This window comes from Anomaloglossus baeobatrachus, chromosome 5 (genome assembly GCF_048569485.1).
Source record: "Anomaloglossus baeobatrachus isolate aAnoBae1 chromosome 5, aAnoBae1.hap1, whole genome shotgun sequence".
Classification (NCBI taxonomy): Eukaryota; Metazoa; Chordata; class Amphibia; order Anura; family Aromobatidae; genus Anomaloglossus; species Anomaloglossus baeobatrachus.
The window spans coordinates 504,170,714-504,197,622 of NC_134357.1; the positions used below are offsets into that span (position 1 = coordinate 504,170,714).

Genomic DNA, 26,909 nt, shown 5'->3' on the forward strand with positions numbered 1-26,909 from the left:
GGCCATGGGCAGCACTATGGGGCGATATCTAACACGGGGGACTTGTGCGATCTATATAGGGGCCATGGGCAGCACTATGGCCCCTATATATTTTTTGGCCTAAAAAAATTATATTAATGCCAAAAATTTGTTTTTTTTATATGGGAAAAAAGGAAAATAAAAAAGCATACCTGTTCTCTACGGCGACGTAATTGAGGGACTACGGTCACCAAAAGAAGCTGGAAATGTGCCGTGTGGAGCTGCAAGGACAGTGCATTGCTTGCCATCTTCACAGAGATAAATGGAGAATAAATACACCATAGAATGTGGAGACTGATGAAGAAGGAAATGACATCAAATATAATTTTTTTTTCTTGTTCTTTTTTTTATTTTTCAACATGCTTTATTTATATCTTACTCCAGTTTTACAGCCTGAAAAAACCGCAGGGACCAACCTGCGGCAAATCCGCATGCGTTTTTCATGCGGATTTTTCCGCAGGTGCGGAAATCTTCAACTCCCAGAAGTTTCTCAAGAAATTTTCTTGAGAAAAATCACTTTTCTAGTGCGCACATAGCCTAAATCCCTCCTGACCCCACACACAAACTTCCCCTCATCCAGCACAGCAGAGTCCTGCACACACTGAGGAGCTGATCATGTGACCCCTGACTCCTCCCCTCCATGTGACATCATCACAGGTCCTATAAGCACAGAGCAGCCATATATCCAGTGTGCGGCTCTGCAGGAGGAGGTATGTGGAGATTCCCTATTACATTAACCCCCTCAGTGCTGCTCACACTCCAGGAGACAGAGCGTGTTCCCGTCTGTGCGGCTCTATCAGGATCTGTCTGTATGGGATTAGATTGGGTCACTTCCCTCCTGACGCCGCTCGCTGCTCTGTTACTGTACAGTCTCCATTATGGCCGTCGCCCGCTCCATGTTGTCATTATCAGGATTTATGGCCACTGTGTAGAACGTAATAATCACTTTATAATACTCAGATAACGGGCGGTACGGTGCAGACTAGTCGGATGGGTGTGTTTGTTCTCCGGGTCCAGCGCCTCCTCTTTCGGAGCATTGAGGTCCTGAGTAGAGCAGATCAAAGTATTGTAGTGCACCTGTGCAGGACCTCAATGCCGGCCAGAGTGGGTGACATAGGACGTGCCATGCACCCAGGCTTCAGAAGAAGGAAGACAATGATGTCCGAAAGAGGAGGCGCTGGACCTGGAGAACGGAAACACCCATCTGACCAATCTGCACCGCACTGCCCGTTAGGTAAGTATTATAAAGTGATTTTTACGTTCTAAACAGCGACCTGGGCTCTTATATACAGCATGTTGGAATACTGTATATAAGAGCCCACTGGTGGTGGCCGCAACTTATAGGCCCCAAATCTGGTGACAGGTTCCCTTTAATGTTCTATCATTATCTGTTACTGACGGCCCCGGTTCTGCCGTCCCCATCTCTGTGGATGTTCCTAGACTTTATAACTTTGTGTCTTGTTTTTATCAAATATTTAATAACAATTCAGATATTTTAGGGTTTTTTTCCTTTTAGATTTCTTGTGTCTTTGTTGCTGGATTGTAGATATTTTGTGATAAATTTCTGTGTGTGACTATAGCTGGATTGTGTGTTATACCCGGGGCAGGACGGGGCCAGGACTGGATGTAGTGATCATGTGAAGCCGGTAACAGCTCCGGAGATTCCTTACATGGGGTCTTTCTGATGTTACATCGTCATCTTTTCCCCATTCAGATCTCTACAATATCGGATCCTCTCAGATCTTCTATAGAAGAGAATTTTCCTGATTGACCCATAAAAGATGGATAGGGACAGGGACAAGATGGCGGAGAGGATATTACACCTCACCCTAGAGATCCTCTTCCGGCTTACTGGAGAGGTGAGAGATTCTGATGACGTCACATTACATCATTCTTATCTATGGGAATAACGGACAGAACTGGAGAGGTGAGGACTCTGGAAATGTCTGTAGTGAGATTTATTAATGTGTCTCTCCATAACCAGGATTACACAGTAGTGAAGAAGACCTATAGTGACCGCTGTCAGGACCCTGTGTCTGAGGGATGGGGAAGACCCCTGAGCCCAATCACGGGGCCTCCACCTCACCCCCTGATACATGAGGACATCAATGAGCAGAAGATCCTAGAACTCACCTACAAGATGATTGAGCTGCTGACTGGAGAGGTGACACTGCTGGGAATGCTGGGACATTATACAGTAACGCTATGAAGGGATCGGGGGATGACGGTATCATTGTATGTGTCAGGTTCCTATAAGGTGTCAGGATGTTACCGTCTATTTCTCCATGGAGGAGTGGGAGTATTTACAAGGAAACAAAGATCTGTACAAGGACGTCATGATGGAGGTTCCCCAGCCCCTCACATCACCAGGTAATAGACAGGACTAAGTACACACAGCCTATAATTATCTGTATGTAAGGAATGAATTCAGTCCCTGTACAATGAAGGAAATAATTATTTGATCCCCTCCCAACCATTAAAGCGGGCTTTACACGCTGCGATCTCGCTAGCGAGATCGCAAACGATCGTACCCACCCCCGTTGGTTGTGTGACACGGGCAAATCGCTGCCCGTCGCGCACAACCTCGCTTACCCCCCGTCACACTGACTTACCTGTCCTGCGATGCCGAGCGCGATAGTCCCCGCCCCCCGTCGCACATGCGATATCTTGTGATAGCTGCCGTAGCGAACATTATCGCTACGGCAGCTTCACACGCACTTACCTGCCCTGCGACGTCGCTCTGGCCGGCGACCCGCCTCCTTCCTAAGGGGGCGGGTCGTGCGGCGTAACAGCGCCGTCACACGGCAGGCGTCCAATAGAAGCGGAGGGGCCCATCCCGCCCACATCCTTTCTTCCTCATTGCCGGTGGAGGCAGGTAAGGAGATGTTCCTCGCTTCTGCGGTGTCACACATAGCAATGTGTGCTGCCGCAGGAACGACGAACAACATCGCTAATTAGAAGAGAACGATTTTTTGTTTTAGGACAACCTCTCCACGGCAAACGATTTTGGCCGCTTTTGCGATCATTTTAGGTCGCACATAAGTTTCACACACTGCGATATCGTTAATGACGCCGGATGTGCGTCACAAACAACGTGACCCCGACGATAAATCATTAACGATATCGTAGCATGTAAAACCCGCTTAAGAGTTCTGGCTCCTACAGACCACTTAGACACTCCTAATCAACTCTTTACCTGCATTAAAGACACCTGTCTTAAATTGTCACTTGTATAAAAGACTCCTGTCCACAGACTCAATTAATCAGTCAGACTCTAACCTCTATAACATGGGCAAGACAAAAGAGCTTTCTAAGAATGTCAGGGACAAGATAATAGACCTGCAAAAGGCTGGAATGGGCTACAGAACCATAAGTAAGACGCTGGGGGAGAAGGAGACAACTGTTGATGCAAAAGTAAGAAAATGGAAGAAATACAAAATAAGTGTCAATCAACATCGATCTGGGGCACCATGCAAAATCTCACCTTGTCAGGTATCCAGGATCATGAGGAAGGTGAGAGATCAGCCTAAAACTACACGTTGGGAACTTGTTAATGATCTCAAGGCAGCTGGGACCCTGTCACCAAGAAAACCATTGGTAACACGTTACGCAGTAATGACTTTAAATCCTGCAGTGACCGCAAAGTCCCACTGCTCAAGAAGGCACATGTTCAGGCCCATCTGAAGTTTGCCAATGAAGACCTGGATGATTCTGAGAGTGATTGGGAGAAGGTGCTGTGGTCAGATGAGCCAAAAATTGAGCTGTCTGGCTTTAGCTCAATTCGCCGTGATTGGAGGAAGAGAAATGCTGCCTATGACCCAAAAAAGACTGCCCTTACTGTCAAGCATGGAGGTGGAAACAATATGTTTTGGGGGTGTTTCTCTGCTCAGTGCACAGGATTACTTCACTGCATCAATTGGAGAATGGATGAAGCCATGTACCGTAAACTCTTGAGTGTCAACCTTCTTCCCTCCGCCAGGACCTTAAAAGGGTTGTGCGGTCTTCCAGCACGACAATGACCCAAAACATACAGCCAAGTCAACAAAGGAGTGGCTCAAAAAGAAGCACATTAAGGTCATGGAGTGGCCTAGCCAGTCTCCAGACCTTAATCTAATAGAAAACTTATGGAGGGAGCTGAAGCTCTGAGTTGCCAAGCAACAGCCACAAAATATTAATGATTTAGAGATGATCTGCAAAGAGGAGTGGACCAAAATTCCTCCTGACATGTGCACAAACCTCATCATCAATTACAAAAAACGTCTGACTGCTGTGCCTGCCAACAAGGGTTTTGCCACCAGGTATTAAGTTTTGTTTGCCAGAGGGATCAAATACTTATTTCTCTCTGCAAAATGCAAATACATTTATATAATTTATACAATGTGATTTTCTAGATTTTATTTTGGATATTCTATCTTTCCCTGTTTAAATTAACTTACCCTTAAAATTATAGACTGTTCATGCCTTTGTCAGTGGGCAAACTTACAAAATCAGCAAGGGATCAAATAATTATTTTCTTCACTGCATGTGTTTCTAACAGATGTATCCAGGGAGAGGACAACACCAGAGAGATGTCCCCGTCCTCTTCTTCCTCAGGACTGTAAACAAGAAAATCCAAGTGTTTCTCAGGATCATCAGGTAGATGGAGAGAAGGTGTGATGAAATCTCCCTATGATGTGTAGATGGCTGTGAAGGTCTTGTGTTCAGTCTTTTTGTCCACCGGTATTAGACAATGAACGGACAGTTTATTAGACATCGGCCATTTTATGATCGGAGCTTCTCTGCTTGGAAATTAGATCTGTGACCCTGAGTGCACTATAAAATCAAGTTATTCAGTTTCTGTCGTTCAGGTTCAGTGAAAATCCACATCAGGAGAAGATAATTGAGAGATCTGACTGACTTTGATGAAGACATCATTGTCGGTGGTAGATTAACCAGGGACAATATTTTAGAAACTGCCAACTTTGTCGGGGGAGGGGGAATTATATACAATGGTATAACAAAAGGTGTTCTGTTTATGGAAAACATTCATTGAATGTGGATCTGTGAACTTAAACGACTAGTTGAGAAGGCTGTGAAGAACTGTTCTGAGAAACAAGCGGGGCTCAGCCAGGAAAATTGCAGGTTAATACATCGCTGGTGTCCAACTAATGTGTCCAAATATACTTTTCATTCCTCAACAGAAGTGGAATATAACTAGACAGGATAAAGCTGATCATAGACATTAGATGTTACCTGGATCTTCTCACAATTTTCTGGTTATGGAGACTGCTGGTTACAATTTAGGAGCCAACAGGCTGGATTATACGGGAGATCTGTAGGTGTGTGATAACTATTTCACATGACATCCCCATCTGTCTGTGACTTACAATATTTATTTGTTTCAGGGTGAAGATCTGACCCTCATTAATACAACAGGGAAATACGTGAGAGGTGATGAGTGGTGTAAAGAGGAGATTCCTACAGATAACCACACAGGTGCGTAGTGACCACGAAATGCAGAGAAATCACAAATTTTATCACTGTATTGTAGATTTATGTGTTGAACTTTTTAGGGTGAGTTACTCAGTCTTTTTATGTTTTTTTTTTTATTTTTTAAAACATTTTTATTGGAAAGTTTCAATGGGCAAAATTGACATTTCTTAGAATTAAAATATGGGGCCAATATCTATACATTCTGCTCTGGAGTCAATCGCTGTCCACAGTACAGATGTATCAGTCACTGGTCAGTGATTGGCTGAAGTGGGTTGTAGAGTCTGTCTCATGTTACCACGAGTGTGAGAGCACAACCAACATTCAAAAGTGACCAAAACATCATCCAGAAAGCATTGGTACTGAGATGTGGTCTGTGGTCCCCACCTGCAGAAACACTCCTTTTTTGATGTGTCTTGATAATTCCAATAATTTCCATCTGATGTGTATTCCGTTTACACAACAGCATGTGAAATTGATTGTCAATCAGTGTTGCTTCCTGAGTGGACAGTTTGATTTCACAGAAGTTTGATTAACTTGGAGTTATATTCGGTTGGTTAAGTGTTCCCTTTAATTTTTTGAGCAGTGTAGTTTACTTTTAACATCCAAAATGTATAAGACTGTGAATTCAGGCCACAAGAAGACTAACGAGATAACAAAAGGACACCAAGAGATATTATTTAGGGTTACTGGTTTAAAGGAACCTGTCAGGTTGCCCTGTGCACCCAGAACCACGAGAAGTTCTGTGTCACATATCTATAATCCCTGCCTAACAGTCACTTCATGTGGTAACATACATAAATAGGGGCATTATAAAATGCTAAATGGGCCAACTAGTCAGGGAACTAATGCCCCTTCGACTAGTGACAGGTCTAATTAGCATCTCATAAACGGTCTTTACAAATACTTTTTCTAAAGATCTGTTTATGTATGCTACTACTATACTTGAAGGGACTGTTAGGCAGGGAATTTAGATATGTGCACAGAACTACTCATGGTTCTGGTTGCACAGGGGACCAGGCAGGTTCCCTATAAGATAAGGCACATAAAGTAATTGAGAATCTACAAATGATTGGTCTGGACTATTCTCTGATTTTGTGCATAAGCTTAACAACAATAATCTGAATTTGCACTTTACTTTTCAAATAAAAGGAGGGGTATTTGGGTGGGAGGGTCTTATAAAACAAGTAAGAGTGACCTTATTACACCAACTTATAGGAAATTAATGGCCACTAAATCCTTGCTAAGGTAGGAATCCAACCATCCATTGACTCTGAAAAGAGGGTTCCCTAAAGGGCAGCACTTAAGGATTCACAGAAACTGCTCAGATTTCAATATGCTTAAAAGACAAGCAAAAGGTCTAAAAACGTTAAAAAAAAAATTGTATTAGGAAGCAAAAGATGGACATTAGCATAGGATAATCAGATGGCTTGCTTTTTTTGACAATGGGTCCCAAGCAGAAATGAGCAGGAACCGCACAAATTTCCTGACCTTCTGGACTCTCCAGTTCAGTGTTTGATTTGTTTGAAAGAAGGTGTTACCAATGTGAGCCATGTAATGACTGACAGTTTGCTGTCATAATCTATATGTCTCACACTGATATTGCCCCTTTTCATTTAAAATAAGCTCTGGCAGATTCTCAGGGAGATTAATGTCCAGCCCATAGATCTTAAAGGAAACCTGTCAGGTGCAATATGCACCCAGAACCACGAGCAGTTCTGGGTGTATATTGCTAATCCCTGCCCAACTGTCCCTTTATCTAGTAGCATAGATAAAGGAATCTTTAGAAAAAGTATTTCTAAAGATATTTTATCCTATGCTAATGAGTGCAGGGACTAGTCCCAAGGTTGTTATATCCCCCTACTAGTCCGTCCTCTTAGCATGCCCCTATGGGGGTACTAACATACTAACATGCTATTCAATGCAGCGTCATCAACGGTGCAGTGCATACCTGTGTATGTGTGCTCAGGGTGCAGACTCAGCTTAGTGTCAGGTGGTGACCCATCTCCCCTCTCCCTACCGTAAGGGCCTTCCTATCCTTTTCCATCCCCCGTTGTAACTTCTGTGTTGCCCCGGGCATCCCCTTGTCCGAGCCTGACATTATAACCAACCTTCAAAAACTTTTCAGGAATCTATATGAATCCAGCTGAGGTTTGTGCACAACAGATTCAGAGTCTATAGATGTGATGGCTTTCCGGTCGCAGGTTTGCTGATCTCAGTTCACGCCTAGACTCAACCTGAACCCAAGATTACCCTCACGTACACATTTTCTGTGAGAAGGGATAAATTCTTGGTGTTTAGGGAGGCTTGCAAATTATATTTCAAGCTCTGCCCTCGTTACTCAGGGAGTGAGGAACAGTGAGTAGGGATCGTAATCTGTCTCCTTCATGGAGATCCCCAGTCTTGGGTCTACTCTCTGCCGACCAACTCTTGGTCAGTATGGTCGGGGGACGAGTTTTTGTGGCTTTGGCCCTTGTCTATTACGACCTTGATTGCTTCTTCCTTGCTGACTTTAAACTTTGTAAGCTCCAACAGTGGGCGAGGCCAGCTGAGGGGTACTGCTCTGAGTTCCGTAGATGAGCAACTGACACCCAGTGAAATGATCATGCTCTTAACAGTCATTTCTGTCAGGGTCTGTCAGGTAGGCTTTGGGACTCACTGGCTCAGTATTCTACTCCAGAGTCATTGGAGTAAGCCATGGCCATGGCCATGGCTCCGTTCATCCACTGGGCTGGGTTCCTCGGGATCTGCAGTACCACTGGCTGACTGTAGGTGGCGTGTGTTTTCCAGCTGAAGTTACCATCATTCAGCTACAACCAATGGGAAGACACCACACCCTTCTTATTTCCCCTCCTGTCTGCTGACCACTGTCAGAGATAGTTCTCTATTCCTGGTTCCTATCCCACCCTGTTCTGTTTAGTGATTCTGGTGTTATGACTTCTGCTTGTTTCCTGACTACCCTCCTGCCTGCTGTTTATGTACCTCGCTGCCCGATCCAGATTTGACCTCTGCTTTGTTTTCTGATTACGTCCTCGCCTGCCGATTATGTCCCTGTTTTGCATTTCCTGGTTCGACCCTGCCTGACTACTACTCTCATCGGACTGTATCCTTCCACAGGCAGTGATCACCTTGGGCCCTGTGTAATTCCAAATCCCTGTATAGGGGTTTAAGGGTTTCAGGGTTCTAGGGGTCCTGTTTGGTGAGTGGCTTCCCTCTAGCCTGTCAATTACAGCCCATCTGAGTCTGTGGATCCAGGCAGGCGTTACATTATCTCTGGCCCATTAAGCTGAGAGAAAAAAAAAAATGGATTCCCTCCAAACTGTGATAAATCAGGTGCTTACCCTGTCTGGCCTTATCCGAGGACTTGCACAGCGCCAGGTGCAGAATCTTGAATCTGCCAAAGTTCAAGCTCTTGCAGCACCTCCTATCATTGTGTCCGGAGTCCCGTCGACTTCAAGTGAGCAAATCACGTTGTGGAGCCCCTCATGGAAAGCCTGGATCTCAGAGACAAGTGCTACCAGAACAACAGCACCTGAGTGGGCCTCAGAATACTCACTCTGGTGTCTAGGTACTCCCTGCAGACTCTATAAAGTTAATATTATCTGTCCAATTGTCTCACCAGGGAAATGTTTTGCGGCTACAGGCTTTTGTTGATTTGTGGTTCTGCAGCCATTTTCATAGACTCTATTGTAGCAAAAGAGCTGGGTTTGCCTCTACTAAGATTGAATGCTCCTATCATAATCTCTGCCATTGATAGTACTCCTCTCATCCAGGGTGTGGTTAATTTTGTAACTCAGCAGGTTTCCATGCTTGTTGGAGCTTTGCATGTATAATCTGTGTCATTTTTTGTTCTTGAGAACCTGATGTCAGCAGTGGTATTGGGCATGCCATGGCTTCGCAACATAACCCGGTCATAGACTAGCACCAGGGTGAGATTGTACGCTGGAGCCCTGAGTGTCAGGAGACATGTATGTCTTTATCTATTAACCTGACTAGAGCTGAACCTGTCTTCATACCTCATGCATTCAGGGATTTTGCTGATGTGTTTTCTGTATCTGAATCTGAAAAATTACTTCCGCACAGAGATTATGACTGCCCCATAGATTTGGTCCCCAATTCCTGACTCCCCAGGGGTCAATTTTATAATCTTTCTAGTCCGGAGCGTCAGGCCATTACAGATTATATAACAAAAAGTCTGCAGAAAGGGTTTATCAGACCATCCAGGTCACCAGTCAGCACTGGATTCTTTGTCGTTGATAAAAAAAGATGGTGGCCTCAGACCTTGTATTGACTACTGTGAACTTAACACTATTACTGTAAAGAATCAGTACCCTCTGGCACTCATTGCCGATCTCTTTAACCAGCTGTTAGGAGCCCGGTGGTTCACCAAGCTTGATGTCAGGGGTGCATATAACCTAATCTGCCTCAGAGAAGGAGATGAGTGGAAAACGGCATTTAACACTCCAGAGGAACACTATGAGTATCTTGTAATGCCTTTTGGGTTAAGTAATGCGCCGGCTGTCTTTCAGAACTTTGTCAATGACATTTTCAGAGACATCTGTGGTCAATATGTGGTGGTCTATCTGGATGACATCCTGATTTATTCTTCTGATGCTACGTCACATGTCCAACATGTTCGCACTGCACTCCAGAGACTCAGGGAGAACTCCCTATTTGCTAAATATTAGATGTGTTGTTTTTTTTGAGGTAGAGGTTAATTTCCTGGGTTATATATTGTCTGCAGAAGGCTTCCGCATGGACCCCTCTAAGCTTCAACGATTAAGGAGGGGATGCAACCCAAGTCTCTGAAAGCCTTGCAGCGTTTCCTTGGGCTTGCTAATTATTATCGCAAATTTATTAGAGATTTTTCCAAAATTGCCAAACCCTTCACCGATTTGACTAAAAAGGGGGCTGATGTGGTTAATTGGAAGCCAGAGGTGATCCATGTCTTCTCTAATTCTCTAAATTAAAAGAATGTTTTTCCTCAGACCCAATTCTGGTTCAGCATTACCTTACGCATCCGTTTATTGTAGGAGTCGATGAATCCGAGGTTGGAGTGGGAGCGGTGCTATCCCAAGGTACTCTGTCTCTCACTCAGCTTTTTCCTTGTGCCTTCTTTTCCCGCAAATTTTCTCCCACCGAGAGAAACTATGGTATTGGTAATCGTGAGCTGTTGGCTATTAAATGGGCCTTCGAGGAATGGTGCCACTTCCTCGAGGGTACCAAAGATAAGGTCACAGTCATCACAGACCATAAGAACCTCACTTATCTGGAATCTGCTAAGAGACTCAATCCTAGGCAAGCTAGGTGGGCATTGTTCTTCTCCAGATTTGATTTTGTGGTAACGTTCCGGCCCAGTATCAAGAACACAAGAGCTGATTCACTTTCCCGTAGGTTCTGTCCCACTCTGTCAGAAAACATTGAACTAGTCCCTAGTGGTGATACTCTACGTTCACTTCAGGTTAATACTGGGCCTCGGTGTCCCCCTAGGAGAGGTGGTCATGGGGTGGTGGTCGTTTCCACTAAGGGGCCTGTTCCTGAGGGTAAGGTTTAGAAGACACTGGGGAACTTCCAAAGGTTCGCTCATCTTTACTTGTGACTGCCCATTCCCTTTAAATAGTTACATATCCCATCACCTGATGTCGGTTATAGAAAGAAAAATCATTCTGAACTGACCATTGTTGAAGGAGGAAGCCTGTTGAAGCACTTGGAGCCATGCCGCTTGCACCCCTGGTGTTAGGCTGCAGCAGTGAAGTTGCTGATATTTTGTCTCCTGCATCCCTGGTGTTGGGCTGCAACAGTTGGTTCATATTCTTTTGTCTATGTCCCTCTGTATGTTTTCCTTGCTGTGTTTTATTACAGTAGTGGTGATATCTAGTGCAATCACCAGCCTTCTTACTAGCTAGAGTGAGTGAAGAGACTTCTAGGGACAGAGTTTAGGGTGCATATTCAAGTTAATGTCAGGTGGTGACCCATCTCCCCTCTACCTGCCGTAAAGCCCTTCCTATCCTTTTGCATCCCCCGTTGTAACGTCTGTGGTGCGCCAGATATCCCCTTGTCTGAGCATGACAGGAGGACGCACAAGGTACCCTTGCTTTTCATGTAATTGGGACAGCCGAGATAAGACTCATCAGTGGACTGAAAAAGTTGGCCAGGAAAAACATCTTTGAAACCTGGACTCAAGTACATACAGTTAGGTCCAGAAATATTTGGACAGTGACACAATTTTCGCGAGTTGGGCTCTGCATGCTACCACATTGGATTTGAAATGAAACCTCTACAACAAAATTCAAGTGCAGATTGTAACGTTTAATTTGAAGGTTTGAACAAAAATATCTGATAGAAATTGTAGGAATTGTACACATTTCTTTACAAACACTCCACATTTTAGGAGGTCAATCGTAATTGGACAAATAAACCAAAACCAAACAAAATATTTTTATTTTCAATATTTTGTTGCGAATCCTTTGGAGGTAATCACTGCCTTAAGTCTGGAACCCATGGACATCACCAAACGCTGGGTTTCCTCCTTCTTAATGCTTTGCCAGGCCTTTACAGCCGCAGCCTTCAGGTCTTGCTTGTTTGTGGGTCTTTCCGTCTTAAGTCTGGATTTGAGCAAGTGAAATGCATGCTCAATTGGGTTAAGATCTGGTGATTGACTTGGCCATTGCAGAATGTTCCACTTTTTTGCACTCATGAACTCCTGGGTAGCTTTGGTTGTATGCTTGGGGTCATTGTCCATCTGTACTATGAAGCGCCGTCCAATCAACTTTGCGGCATTTGGCTGAATCTGGGCTGAAAGTATATCCCGGTACACTTCAGAATTCATCCGGCTACTCTTGTCTGCTGTTATGTCATCAATAAACACAAGTGACCCAGTGCCATTGAAAGCCATGCATGCCCATGCCATCACGTTGCCTCCACCATGTTTTACAGAGGATGTGGTGTGCCTTTGGATCATGTGCCGTTCCCTTTCTTCTCCAAACTTTTTTCTTCCCATCATTCTGGTACAGGTTGATCTTTGTCTCATCTGTCCATAGAATACTTTTCCAGAACTGAGCTGGCTTCATGAGGTGTTTTTCAGCAAATTTAACTCTGGCCTGTCTATTTTTGGAATTGATGAATGGTTTGCATCTAGATGTGAACCCTTTGTATTTACTTTCATGGAGTCTTCTCTTTACTGTTGACTTGGAGACAGATACACCTACTTCACTGAGAGTGTTCTGGACTTCAGTTGATGTTGTGAACGGGTTCTTCTTCACCAAAGAAAGTATGCGGCGATCATCCACCACTGTTGTCATCCGTGGACGCCCAGGCCGTTTTGAGTTCACAAGCTCACCAGTCAATTCCTTTTTTCTCAGAATGTACCCGACTGTTGATTTTGCTACTCCAAGCATGTCTGCTATCTCTCTGATGGATTTTTTCTTTTTTTTTCAGCCTCAGGATGTTCTGCTTCACCTCAATTGAGAGTTCCTTAGACCGCATGTTGTCTGGTCACAGCAACAGCTTCCAAATGCAAAACCACACACCTGTAATCAACCCCAGACCTTTTAACTACTTCATCAATTACAGGTTAACGAGGGATACGCCTTCAGAGTTAATTGCAGCCCTTAGAGTCCCTTGTCCAATTACTTTTGGTCCCTTGAAAAAGAGGAGGCTATGCATTATAGAGCTATGATTCCTAAACCCTTTCTCCGATTTGGATGGGAAAACTCTCATATTGCAGCTGGGAGTGTGCACTTTCAGCCCATATTATATATATATAATTATATTTCTGAACATGTTTTTGTAAGCAGCTAAAATAACAAAACTTGTGTCACTGTCCAAATATTTCTGGACCTAACTGTAGTTGCGGAAAGTTTAGTCGAAAGAGAGACTTTTAAATACTTGTGTACCAAGTTTCAGGGACTGTCCGAAGCATAACTGAAGGAAGGCATTTTTGTGAGTCCGGATATTCGGAAATTCATGAAGGATGACGTATTTGAAACAAAAATGAAAGCTGTTAAGAAAAGGGCATGGGATTCTTTTAAAGAAGTCGTGAGGAAATTTCTAGGTAAAAATAAAGATCCAAAATTTTTAAGCCCATTGTGGAGAACATGCCGAAATGTTTCAAAGCTTTGGGTTGTCTGATAAATTTCAAGTTACATTTTTTACTTTCCCATTTGGACTACTTTCCTGCAAAAGCTTGGTGGTGTTAGTGAGGAGCAAGGAGAAAGATTACATCAGGATCTCAAGCAGATGAAACGACAATACCAAGGTAGATGGAACGTGAACATTATGGGGAATGACTACTGGATGCTTCACAGAGAAGATCCGCAGGCCTTCTATGAGAGAAAAGGAAAAGGTGCAAGAACTAATTTCCAAAACATTTGCAGAATGAATGTTCAATACATTTTTATATATATATATATATTATTGTGTACATTTTTGGCTATACAAAGAATGTTCTTGTTTATTTCACTTGTACGTAATTTTACCCACGTTTTGTGTAAAATCCATACGTGATGGTTAAAAATAGAAGTGTTATTTTAAATCACGGAATGAGTAAACATAAGAATCAGTCACTAAATTTGAAAAAATTCTCATAAACCGAAATTTTGCATGCCTATGTAATCAGTCGCCAAATTGATGTGACATGTGGTATTCCATGAAGTTTGTAGCCGCAGTCTATATTAGATTTACAGTTCTAAAAGTTTATATTGTAATTTCTCACATTTTTGCTGACTAACAAACCACGAGTTTGATATATTGACAGCTTTCTTGTTTTAAAAGCTGATTATCAGTGGATTTGCTTGATAACTGCATTGTACAGGATGAAGCAATAAATCATAGGTTCAATGCTTAAGTAGACTAAAAAATAAAGTTCAAATATATATATATATAAAAATTCTAATTACCCCCCCCCCCCCCCATCCCTTTCCCTGCACTTACTTGGAGAATTATGTTTACGCGTTAACTTTAGCATTAGAGGTTGTCCCCTACTTTTACATTGATGGCCTATCCTTAGGATAGGTCATCAATGTTTGATCGGCCAGGGTCTCACACCCCGCATCCCCGTCGATCAGCTGTTCTCCATCCTGGCAGCGTCAGCATGTAGTCAGAAATGCTCAGTTCTGGAGCTGCTCAGTCTTCTGTAGTGGTCACTGCCGGGTACTGCACATCCGCCTCCTATTGATCTGAATTTGAGGCGGATGTGCAGCACTTGGCAGCTGCTACTATCAAAAGATGGAGCAGCTCCGGAACTGAGCATTTCCTGCTGCCGGGAACAAGAACAGCTGATCAGCAGGGGTGTGGGGTGTCGGACCCTGGCCAATCAGACATTGATGGCCTATCCTAAGAATAAGCCAGCAATGTAAAAGTAGCAGGCAACCTCTTTAAATGACTGCAGTAAAATTATCAAAAACAATGGCGAAATTGCATTTATTCACTCTAACTTTAAATTTCACTGACGGTAGGGGCACCATTTTAATTTTTGCCTCAGGAGTCAGAAAAGCTAGAATCTGTTCTGTATATTGAAGTAATATGTATACAGATGTCAAATTGATTAGTAAATTAGGTGTACAAAAACACTGATCCACCTGACCAGGATATACAGTGAAGACATCGGGATGTCCTTCGGACTGGAGAAGTGTGGTCGACTAGTCATAAAGAGAGGCAAGGTAGTAAAGACTGATGGAGTACAACTACCGGCAGGGCACATAGCAGATGTACAAACCTGCCACAAGTACCTTGGCATCCCACAGGGATACGGTAACCATGATGAGGAGGCAAGGAAAGCAGCAACATCCAAATACCATCAAAGGGTAAGACAGGTCCTAAAGAGCCAGCTCAATGGGAAGAATAAGATCCGCGTCATCAATACATACCCACTGCCAGTTATCAGGTACCCTGCTGGCATAGTGTGCTGGCCAAAAGGAGAAATGGAAGCTGCAGATGTGAAGACCCGGAAGCTCTTCACAATGCATGGTGGTCTCCACCCCAAGTCAAACACCCAAAGATTGTATACGAACAGAAAGGAGGGTGGTTGAGGCTTGATAGGTGTCCAAGCCACCATCATGGATGAAACAAGAAGTATCCAGGAATACATCAGAAAAATGGCACCAAAAGATGAGATGCTGAGGGAGAACCTAAGACAGCAACAACAACAGTCCGGTAAGGAAGAACAAGAACATGAAGTGCCATGGCAAGACAAGCCGCTGCATGGGATGTACCATAGACCGATAATGGAGGTGGCTGACATGAAGAAATCCTAACAATGGCTGGAGAAAGCTGAACTCCAGAACAGCACAGAGGCACTAATCATAGCAGCACAAGAGCAGGCACTAAGTGCCAGATCCATAGAAGCAGGGATGCAGACTATGTAAAGAAACCACGGAAACAATCCAACATATAGTGGCAGGATGCAAAATGCAAGCAGGAACAGCATACACCGAACGCCACAACCAAGTAGCGGGAATTGTATACAGGAATATCTGTACAGCGTATGGGCTAAGTCCCTCTACATCCAGATGGGAGACCCCAGAAAAAGTGGTGGAGAATGAAAGGGCTGAAATCCTGTGGGACTTCAAGATCCAGACGGATAAGCAAGTGGTAGCTAACCAACCAGATATCGTGATAGTAGACAAGGATCAGAAGACAGCAATGATAATAGATGTGGCAGTGCCTAATGACAGTAACAACAGAAAGAAGGAATATGAGAATCTGGAGAAATACCAGGGCCTTAAAGAACAACTGGAGAAAATGTGGAAGGTGAAGGTAACAGTGATTCCAGTGTGGTGATAAGAGCACTTGGAGCAGTGACCCCTAAGTTGGAAAAATGGCTGCAACAGATTCCAGGAGCCACATCAGAGCTCTCTGTCCAGAAAAGCGCAGTGCTGGGAACAACTAAGATCCTGCGCAGAACCCTCAAACTCCCATGCCTCTGGTAGAGGACCCGAGAATGAGGAAGGACAAATAACCACCCTCTGGGGGGTGAGAAGGTAGTTTTAGTTTGTTTGTTTTTTTAATATATATATAATATATAATATATAATATATATATATATATATATATATATATATATATATATATATATATATATATATATATATATATATATATATATATATATATATATATATATATTTATATATATATATAGATATATATATATATATAATATATTTATTTATTGTGAGACTGTGACCGGGGTTATCTATGACGGCCGGTATGTCTCGCCCCGGTTGTGCTCACTCCATGATAGAAAGTAAATCCACTCTAGGGTTAATGCTGTTTCCCTACAGGCTGAAGGAAGGGTTAAATAGAATCCGGAACAAGGGCAGGTGTGCCGGGTGTGGGGGAGTGAACAGAACTCCCTGAGCTCTCTGCTGGAGAGGCACATGTATATTGTTGTGGACTTTTGTTTGGACATTAAAACCGTCTGCTGTGAACCTTAATGCCTGGATCCCGTGTCTTCTGCTGCGCAGCCGACCGTGCTACCTCACATATGGTGGAGAATGCGGGCAAATCAGTGGTTCTATGAGGAAGCCAAACCCGTACGCTCCCAGGCCTATGACTTGTTGCATCTTGTAAAAAAGTGGTTGCAGCCTGACACTCTAAGCCCGGCGCAAATGGTGGAAAGGTTAGTAGTGGATCGTTTTGTGCGCACTTTACCCGTCACCGTTCAACGGTGGGTCGGACAGGGTGACCCGAGTACCCTGGACCAATTAGTGTCCCTGGTAGAGCGGCATGTGGCTACGCAGGACTTGATACGGGACCGCCGCGACTATCCCACGGGGATTGTCACCATCACAGCACCTTGCGGTCAGGTGCAACATGAGGTGGGACTTCTTAACACTCTTCCTTATGACGTGATCCTAGGAAGGGATCTGCCCTATTTTTGGACTTTATGGAGGGGACCCCCTAAGTCCCCTCAGATATTGGTCAGTCCGGGACCTGAGCCCTACAATCCTGAATCCGGGACACCTGCCGTAGGGGTCACCATGATAGGGACAGAGTGTGAACCCGATAGGTCGCCCCTAGAGGTATTGGCAGGAGAGGCTGAGACGGTCGAGCCCATCCCGGAGTTGGAGGCGTCCCCGGATACGTTTTGGGACAGCCCAACTCCAGGACCCTACGTTAATACATGCCCGGAGTCGGGTGACAGTAGTTGACGGGGTGGCACAGCTGCCCGGTGCCCAGGTAAGGTACCCCCATTTCGCTCTTAAGCAGGATTTACTCTACCGGTAGATGAAATACGGGGCGTGGGGGTAGAACAGTTGGTGGTGCCCCAGCCGCATCGCCGGCGGGTCCTCGACTTGGCTCATAAACACCTGATGAGTGGCCACCTAGGGGTCAAGAAAACGCAGGAGCGAATATTGCAAAGGTTCTATTGGCCCGGGGTCTTTGGGGAGGTAAAACGGTTCTGCGAAACCTGCCCGGAGTGTCAGCTTACCGCACCCCTGACCCATTTACGCAGTCCGTTGGTACCGTTACCCATTATAGAAGTCCCTTTTGAACGGATAGGGATGGATCTGGTGGGGCCCCTCGTAAAGTCCGCTCGAGGGCACCAACACATCCTAGTGATCGTTGACTATGCCACCCGGTATCCCGAGGCGATACCTCTCAGACATACTGCAGCAAAGCTTATAGCTCGGGAGTTGTTTGCTGTGTTCTGCTGGGTGGGATTGCCCAAGGACATCCTTACGGATCAGGGGACCCCATTCATGTCTAAAGTGACCAAAGAGCTATGCCGGCTACTCCAGATCAAGCAGTTGCGTACGTCTGTGTATCATCCTCAAACGGACGGTTTAGTCGAGCGTTTCAATAAAACCCTGAAAACCATGCTCAAAAAGGTGATTTCAAAAGACGGGAAAGACTGGGATATGATGCTTCCCTATTTGATGTTTGCCATACGAGAGGTGCCACAGGCATCCACGGGGTTTTCGCCTTTTGAATTGTTATACGGGCGACATCCCCGGGGAATGTTGGATCTGGCAAAGGAAACATGGGAGCAAGAGCCCACCCCCCATAAAAGTGTGATTGAACACATTTTAGGTATGCAGAACCGCATAAGCGCGGTCATGCCAATTGTGAAGGAGCATTTACAGGAGGTTCGGGCCGCGCAAAGCGGCCGCTACAATAGACAAGCCACCGTGCGGACCTTTAAACCCGGGGATCGGGTGTTGGTATTAATCCCCACGGCGGAGAGTAAATTCCTGGCTCAGTGGCAAGGCCCCTACGAGATAAAGGAAAGAGTCGGGGTGGTTAACTATAAAGTATTGCAGCCCGGTAGGCGGAAACCTGAACAAATATACCATGTCAACCTATTAAAACCTTGGCAGGAACGGGAAAGCCTGATGGCTGTTTTTTCCCCACCTCCCTCCTCTTCGGGTCGTTCACATCCGGCTCCAGCGACCTCTGGAGAGGACGAACCGGAAGTAAGGATTGGAGAAGCCCTCACCAAGCAACAGAGGCGAGAGGCCAGACTGTTGGTTCAGCAGAACCCCGATGTCTTCTCCGAGCTGCCCGGTAGGACCAGTCTGATACGACATGATATTGTCACCGAGCCCCACCTGAAGGTACGCCTGAAGTAATACCGGGTACCGGAGGCTCGACGACAAGCCATATCGGAGGAAGTAAAGACAATGTTACGCCTGGGGGTCATCGAAAAATCCCGGAGTGAATGGGCTAGTCCGATTGTCCTAATACCAAAACCCGATGGCTCCTTAAGGTTCTGCAATGACTTTGAACGAAATATCCAAGTTCGATCTCTACCCCATGCCCCGGGTGGATGAGCTGATTGATAGGCTGGGACAGGCGCGATATTTTACCACGCTCAACCTGACCAAGGGGTACTGGCAGGTGCCACTAACGGAATCCGCCAAGGAGAAAACCGCTTTTGTTACGCCGGAGGGTCTCTTCCACTATGTTGTCTTGCCTTTTGGGTTACATGGCGCTCCGGCCACATTCCAGAGGTTGATGGACTTAGTGCTGGAACCCCACCAGGCGTATGCATCAGCGTACCTGGATGACATCATTATTTACAGCTCCGATTGGCAGACCCACTTGGAACAGGTACAAGCGGTGGTGGACGCGCTTCGAACAGCCGGATTGACAGCCAATCCCAAGAAATGTGCATTGGGACTCACGGAAGCCCGCTACTTGGGCTACGTGATAGGCCAAGGAGTGATTAAGCCCCAAATTAACAAGGTTGAGGCGATCCAGAAGTGGCCTAGACCCCTGACCACGAAGCAGGTTAGGGCCTTCCTGGGTATCGTGGGGTACTACAGGAGGTTTGTAAAGGATTTTGCGGGACTATCAGCCCCCTTGACGGACCTTCTCAAAGGCAAGAAGTCCGTCATGGTGCGCTGGACTCCGCAGGCCGAGGACTCCTTCCGGGCCCTGAAGGAGGTCCTGTGCGGACAGCCCGTTCTTGTACACCCTGATTTCCGGAAGGAGTTCATAGTACAGACTGACGCCTCAGAGGTCGGCCTGGGGGCAGTGCTGTCTCAGGTGGTTCAGGGGGAGGAACACCCCGTCACCTTCTTGAGTAGGAAGCTCACCCCTCCCGAGCGGAATTATAGCGTAGTGGAGAAGGAGTGCCTGGCGATCAAGTGGGCCTTGGAGTCCCTACGCTATTACCTGCTGGGACGGCAGTTTCGCTTGGTGACGGATCACTCTCCGCTGGTCTGGATGAGGTCTGCCAAGGAACGGAATGCCCGGGTTACCCGGTGGTTCCTTTCTCTGCAGAACTTCCGGTTTACGGTTGAACACCGGGCCGGTAGGTTGCAGGGCAACGCCGATGCCTTGTCCCGCGGCCCGTGTTTGATGGCGGGAGTTCAACCCCGCACGCTTGAACTGAGGGGGGGGTATGTGAGACTGTGACCGGGGTTATCTATGACGGCCGGTATGTCTCGCCCCGGTTGTGCTCACTCCATGATAGAAAGTAAATCCACTCTAGGGTTAATGCTGTTTCCCTACAGGCTGAAGGAAGGGTTAAATAGAATCAGGAACAAGGGCAGGTGTGCCGGGTGTGGGGGAGTGAACAGAACTCCCTGAGCTCTCTGCTGGAGAGGCACATGTATATTGTTGTGGACTTTTGTTTGGACATTAAAACCGTGTGCTGTGAACCTTAATGCCTGGATCCCGTGTCTTTTGCTGCGCAGCCGACTGTGCTACCTCACAATAAATATATATATATTTTTTATATATATATATATATATATATATATTATATTATATATAAGTTTGGGCACCCCTATTAATGTTAACCTTTTTCCTTTATAACAATTTCAGTTTTTGCAACAGCTATTTCAGTTTCATATATCTAATAACTGATGGACTCAGTAATATTTCTGGATTGAAATGAGGTTTATTGTACTAATAGAAAATGTGCAATCCGCATTTAAACAAAATTTGACCAGTGCAAAAGTATGGGCACCTCAACATAAAAGTGACATTACTATTTTGTAGATCCTCCTTTTGCAAAAATAACAGCCTCTAGTCGCTTCTTGTAGCTTTTAATGAGTTCCTGGATCCTGGATGAAGGTATATTTGACCATTCCTGTTTACAAAACAATTCCAGTTCAGTTAAGTTTGATGGTCGCCGAGCATGGACAGCATGCTTCAAATCATCCCACAGATGTTCAATGATATCCAGGTCTGGGGACTGGGATGGCCATTCCAGAACATTGTAATTGTTCCTCTGCATGAATGCCTGAGTAGATTTGGAGCAGTGTTTTGGATCATTGTCTTGCTGAAATATCCACCCCCTGCGTAACTTCAACTTCGTCACTGATTCTTTCACATTATTGTCAAGAATCTGCTGATACTGAGTTGAATCTATGCGACCCTCAACTTTAACAAGATTCCCGGTGCCGGCATTGGCCACAAAGCCCCAAAGCATGATGGAATCTCCACCAAATTTTACTGTGGGTAGCAAGTGCTTTTCTTGGAATACCGTGGTTTTTTTCCTGCATTCATAACGCCTTTTTGTATGACCAAACAACTCAATCTTTGTTTCATCAGTCCACAGGACCTTCTTCCAAAATGTAACTGGCTTGTCCAAATGTGCTTTTGCATACCTCAGGCGACTGTTTGTGGCATGCTTGCAGAAACGGCTTCTTTCGCATCACTCTCCCATACAGCTTCTCCTTATGCAAAGTGCGCTGTATTGTTGACCGATGCACATTGACACCATCTGCAGCAAGATGATGATGCAGGTCTTTGGAGGTGGTCTGTGGATTGTCCTTGACTGTTCTCACCATTCTTCTTCTCTGCCTTTCTGATATTTTTCTTGGCCTGCCACTTCTGGGCTTAACAAGAACTGTACCTGTGTTCTTCAATTTCCTTACTATGTTCCTCACAGTGGAAACTGACAGTTTAAATCTCTGAGACAACTTTTTGTATCCTTCCCCTGAACAACTATGTTGAATAATCTTTGTTTTCAGATCATTCGAGAGAGTTTTGAGGAGCCCATGATGCCACTCTTCATAGGAGATTCAAATAGGAGAACAACTTGCAAGTGGCCACCTTAAATACCTTTTCTCATGATTGGATACACCTGCCTATGAAGTTCAAAGCTCAGTGAGGTTACAAAACCAATTTAGTGCTTTAGTAAGTCAGTAAAAAGTAGTTAGGAGTGTTCAAATCAAGAAATTGATAAGGGTGCCCATACTTTTGCACCGGTCAAATTTTGTTTAAATGCGGATTGCACATTTTCTGTTAGTACAATAAACCTCATTTCAATCCAGAAATATTACTGAGTCCATCAGTTATTAGATATATGAAACCGAAATAGCTGTTGCAAAAACCCAAATCGTTATAAAGAAAAAAGGTTAACATTAATAGGGGGGCCCAAACGTTTTCATATGACTGTGTATATGTGTATGCATACATACATACATACATACATACATACATACATACATGAGTTTAGGTAATCTGTAAAGTGGTTGAAAATGATAAGTCTGCAGTCACGCTAGGTGACTACAGACTTATGAATTCTCCCAGCACAGTCAAGTGACCGCAATTGTGCTATATGCATTCTTCCCTGACAGAATGTGACTAGTTGGTGTGCCCTCTCTCACTAGAAGTATACTGTGTGAGTGCGTCTGACTAGTTGGCACAGCCTTGCTCAATACATCTATATTAAGTGAGGCTATGCCCACTAGTCTATGTCTGGGAACATGCATATCGTACAATTATGGTCACGTGACCGCTGTTTCTGGTGCTGTGTGCGCTGGGAGGATTCATAAGTCTGCGTCACATAGAGTGATTGCAGACTTATCATTCTAGACCGGACAACCCCTTTTAAGTTTATAAACACGGCTGGACGATACAGAAACCAAGAACAATGAATTTGTGGAAAAACGAGAGGATTTAAAAATCAGGACTCCCAAAACTTTTTAAGAGCAGTTAAGGAATGTAAAACTTTAAAACTTTAAAACATAAAACTTTAGAGTACTATTATGCCATAAAAAAATAATACTCAAACCAAGTACCTCACCAAATGGGTCCCATGGCTAGAGTCCAATAACCAACAAACTATACAGCCCAACTGACGTTAAGGAAACACTAAGTATATCCGAGAAATACAAGCACAACAATAATTCCAGGCTTGAAGCACTATTCTTTGATATCTCCTTGATCTAAAACTCACTAGAATTTTATATATTTTTGATCTCACAAATTTGCTGGACTGTCTACGGAATCCATGTCAGGAAGTTGTTAATTTTATTTATTTAGTTATTTGTTACAAAAAGTTAACTCATAAGCAATGGATTTGACCAACAAAATATACTGCTTACTGTATCAGCACTAACAAACTAGGGGGTCAAAATATGTGAATTTTCTTAACCTTGATATTACTATCGATATGTCCTTAAATGTTTTAAAGCACGATTTCAAGATTTGTTAACTACAAAACCTAATAAAAATCATTTGAATAGGAATGTAATTAAATGTTAAAAGCGATATCAGGACGATTAGGAGGCTAAAAGAAGAAGTGATCATCATCATCAGCATGATTTGGGGAAAATAAGAGGGAATAACTCAGATGGAGGAAAGAAGGTCTGTGTTTCAAGACAACTAAAATGCCACAGAAAAAATGATGGAGGAAGCAGAATGTTTGAGTAAAGAGACAGCAGAGTTTTAAGCAAATCAAGGATTCCACTTAGCTTAAAAAAAATTAAGAGTTCTGTGTTTTACAGAGAAAGTGAAAGGGAAGAATATAAAGATCTTCATTAATAAGTGGCTCAAACAAAACCTGGCTGAGAATTACCGTAGTTCTATTCAAGAATGAAAGACAATTGTGTACCTTTTGAGCCTTGTTAAATCGGATTTCCTATGAGGCCAATACTAATTAAGTTGTTACCATTTGAAAACTGTATTTACAGAGTGTAAGTCAACACGGTGAATTGTTGATTGAGTTGGAAAGCGCAAATACTTGGCACTCAAATAGTTGAATAAACTGGTATTTTATTGAGTAAGTTTCACCAGACACAGCAAGACGTTTCGATCTAAAATAGACCTTTATCAGTGTACAGTGTAGACAGTCTGCTCAGCTTGTGAGTGAAAGTAGCGCTGGTGTAGGTCACGGTGTCCACCGCTGTGTGGCAGTAGCACTTTACTCATAACCTGAGCTACACTACAAACTGATGAAGGTCTATGTTAGACCGAAACGTCTGTGCTGTATCTGTTCAAGTTTACTCAATAAAATACCAGTTTATTCAACTGATACCAGTTTATTCAACTGAGTGGCAAGTATTTGCTCTTTTATACATACGGGACTAGATCCTACTTGAGCACCTACCACACAGAAGAAGATGTTTATCCACAATAGATTGAGTTGGATCATACCCAGAAGTCAGGCAGGTGAAAATCTAAGCAGAGTATGAGGTACGATGAATGTCAGAAGCAAGCCATTGACAGTTCTAGAAGTAATATAATTTCTTCTGTTGTTGTCAATGTCCTAATCATTTGTATATGAAAGTTTACTTCAAATTGTATAGATATTTTAAAACAGAAGTGTTGTGAAATACTTCAAAGGTACTGTTGTTGAATAATAATAATGGTTTCATTTTTGGCAGATTACTGTATCGGGAGCTCAGAGGAACATATGATATTTTCTGATGTTAAAGCAGATGATCATGGTATCACACCAGGTGAATATGAAGAGCATGCCATTATCCCAGAAACGCCTTCGGCCAATCATGGTAAAGATCTATCATCTGAACCTTTTCAACAGCTGCTATATTCTGATTCATCACAGACTGTTAAGCAAAACAACCATCTCAAAAGGGCTGTTGAACATCAAAGAAAAAAACAATATTCATGTACAGAATGTGGGAAATATTTTAATCAGAAATCTTATCTTGTTACACATCATAGAATTCACACTGGGGTAAAGCCATTTTCATGTTCAGAATGTTTGAAACACTTTAATCAGAAAGGAAATCTTGCGAAACATCAGAGAACTCACACAGGAGAGAAGCCATTTTCATGTTCAGAATGTGGGAAATGCTTTAATCAGAAATCAAAACTTGTTACTCATTTGAGAATACACACAGGGGAGAAACCATTTTCATGTTCAGAATGTGGGAAATCTTTCAATGACAAAGCAAATCTTATTCGACATCAGAAAACTCACACAGGGGAGAAGCAATTTTCATGTTCAGAGTGTGGGAAATGTTTTTCTCAGAAATCTGATCTTGCTAAGCATCAGTTAATTCACACAGGAGAGAAGCCATTTTCATGTTCAGAATGTGGAAAATGCTTTTCAAAGAAACCTAATCTTTTTAGACATCAGAAAATTCACGGTGCTGAGTAGCCAGCTTCATGTTTAGGATGTGGGAAATGTTTTAACCATTAATCACTTTATAATGTATTTTAAAAAATTGTGGTACATGATGGTCCTCCATTTATCAGCCATTGAAATTGCAGTATAATCTTTCATATTTGGCACATTGTGCTGCTGGGTTATCTTCTTTCTTAACTAATGACCTTTTTCATGAAAAAGTAGATTATTTTCAGATTAATACTCACCTACATTTTGCAATTAATCAGTGATATGATCTAGATCAACAAAAAAATGAAATGCAAAACCCGCAATTTTTGGAGTGTACAAGAGGGTAATTTTATTTCAGTTCTAAATTTTGTACTGTAGAGGCAAGAACATATGCACTATATGGACAGACATATTGGGACACCTACTAGCAGTCTCTTTTCTAGTTAGGCGTAAAGGTGTTCAATATGGTTAAGGTCAGAGCGCTTTGCAGGCCATTTAAATTATTTTACACCAAACTCAACCAACCATGCCATTATGGACCTTGCTTAGTATACTGAAGGACTGTTATGCAGAGACAGAAAAAGTCCTTGTATAAACTGTTCCCTCAAAGCTGTAAAAGCATACAACTGACCTAAATGTCTTGCTATGCTAAAGTATTAGGAATTACATTCACTGGAGCCAAGTGCATATGCCATCACCTGAAGAGCAACCCAATAGCCATATCCCTTCTCTATCAAATCTAGTTTGCCTAATGCAGTCATGCTGGTAATATTATCCTACATTTGCCAGACCAGCACTCTTCCATCAGTGCCAGATAGAGAATCAAGATTTGATACTCTATAGCACATTTTTCCTTGCTCCGAAGTCCAGTGATGATGGCTTTAAGCCATTCTATCTAACGCACACATGGCATTGTGTGGTGACATAACTTTTGCATGCAACGGTCTGACTATGAAACCCATGCCATGAAGCACTCCGTGAACAGCTTTTGTGCTTTTTTTTTTTAAAGGGAATCTATCAGTAGGATCAACCATCGTAAGCCATCTATATGTGTACAGGTCAAAGAAAGCTGAATAAAATGCTAATTTGATACCTGCAATCCAATGTCTTATTCTTTAGAAATACACGTTTTTCTTAATAAATAAATGATGTTAAGATCTATGGGCCGGACCGAGTTACCTGAGAATCTGGCTCCAGAGCTTATTTTAAATAAAAGGGGGCATTACCAATTTGAGGCATGTCTTATAGTCTAAATGTGGCTGCGGGGAATGTGGGTGCTGCGGTGGAGCGGGTCATCGGGGGCACGAGCAGGCTGTAACAGCCTGCCGTGACCACGTGGACCCGCTCATTTAATATGCACGCCCATCCCCCGCCTATCATCCCTCAGCGCTGAAGCAGGCACTGACAGGTGGGCGGGATGATGGGCAGGGGATAAACAGCCGGCCCGCATGATCACCCCTGGCAACTACGGCCTGGAGTGATCATGTGCGGCTGTATTCACTGCTCCCTGCGCATCATCATCAGCGCGGGGAGCAGTGAATCGGTGTACAGTACTCACCGTTCCCCTGCAGCATCGCTCGTCCTCCCGTCTGTGTCAGCGGCAGCGCCGCTGAGTGGAGCCGCCCCCGTTACCCTGCTGCATCGCGATCATCTC

General features: G+C 43.9%; 1 protein-coding gene across 2 annotated transcripts in view; it reads left to right on the top strand.

Moving 5' to 3' along the window:
• The first annotated feature begins 672 nt into the window (after positions 1-672).
• Positions 673-26,909, top strand: part of LOC142311932 (oocyte zinc finger protein XlCOF8.4-like) — a 31,668-nt gene continuing 5,431 nt past the window's right edge. The window contains exons 1-7 of one of the 2 annotated variants that reach the window (XM_075350801.1): positions 673-728; positions 1,733-1,877; positions 2,003-2,182; positions 2,265-2,388; positions 4,556-4,653; positions 5,403-5,493; positions 24,558-25,293. In XM_075350801.1, coding sequence (XP_075206916.1) covers positions 1,800-1,877; positions 2,003-2,182; positions 2,265-2,388; positions 4,556-4,653; positions 5,403-5,493; positions 24,558-25,293 — 1,307 coding nt within the window. In that variant the 5' untranslated portion in view covers positions 673-728; positions 1,733-1,799. The remainder of the gene's footprint in view (positions 729-1,732; positions 1,878-2,002; positions 2,183-2,264; positions 2,389-4,555; positions 4,654-5,402; positions 5,494-24,557; positions 25,294-26,909) is intronic. The other variant, XM_075350800.1, reaches the window with a different exon arrangement.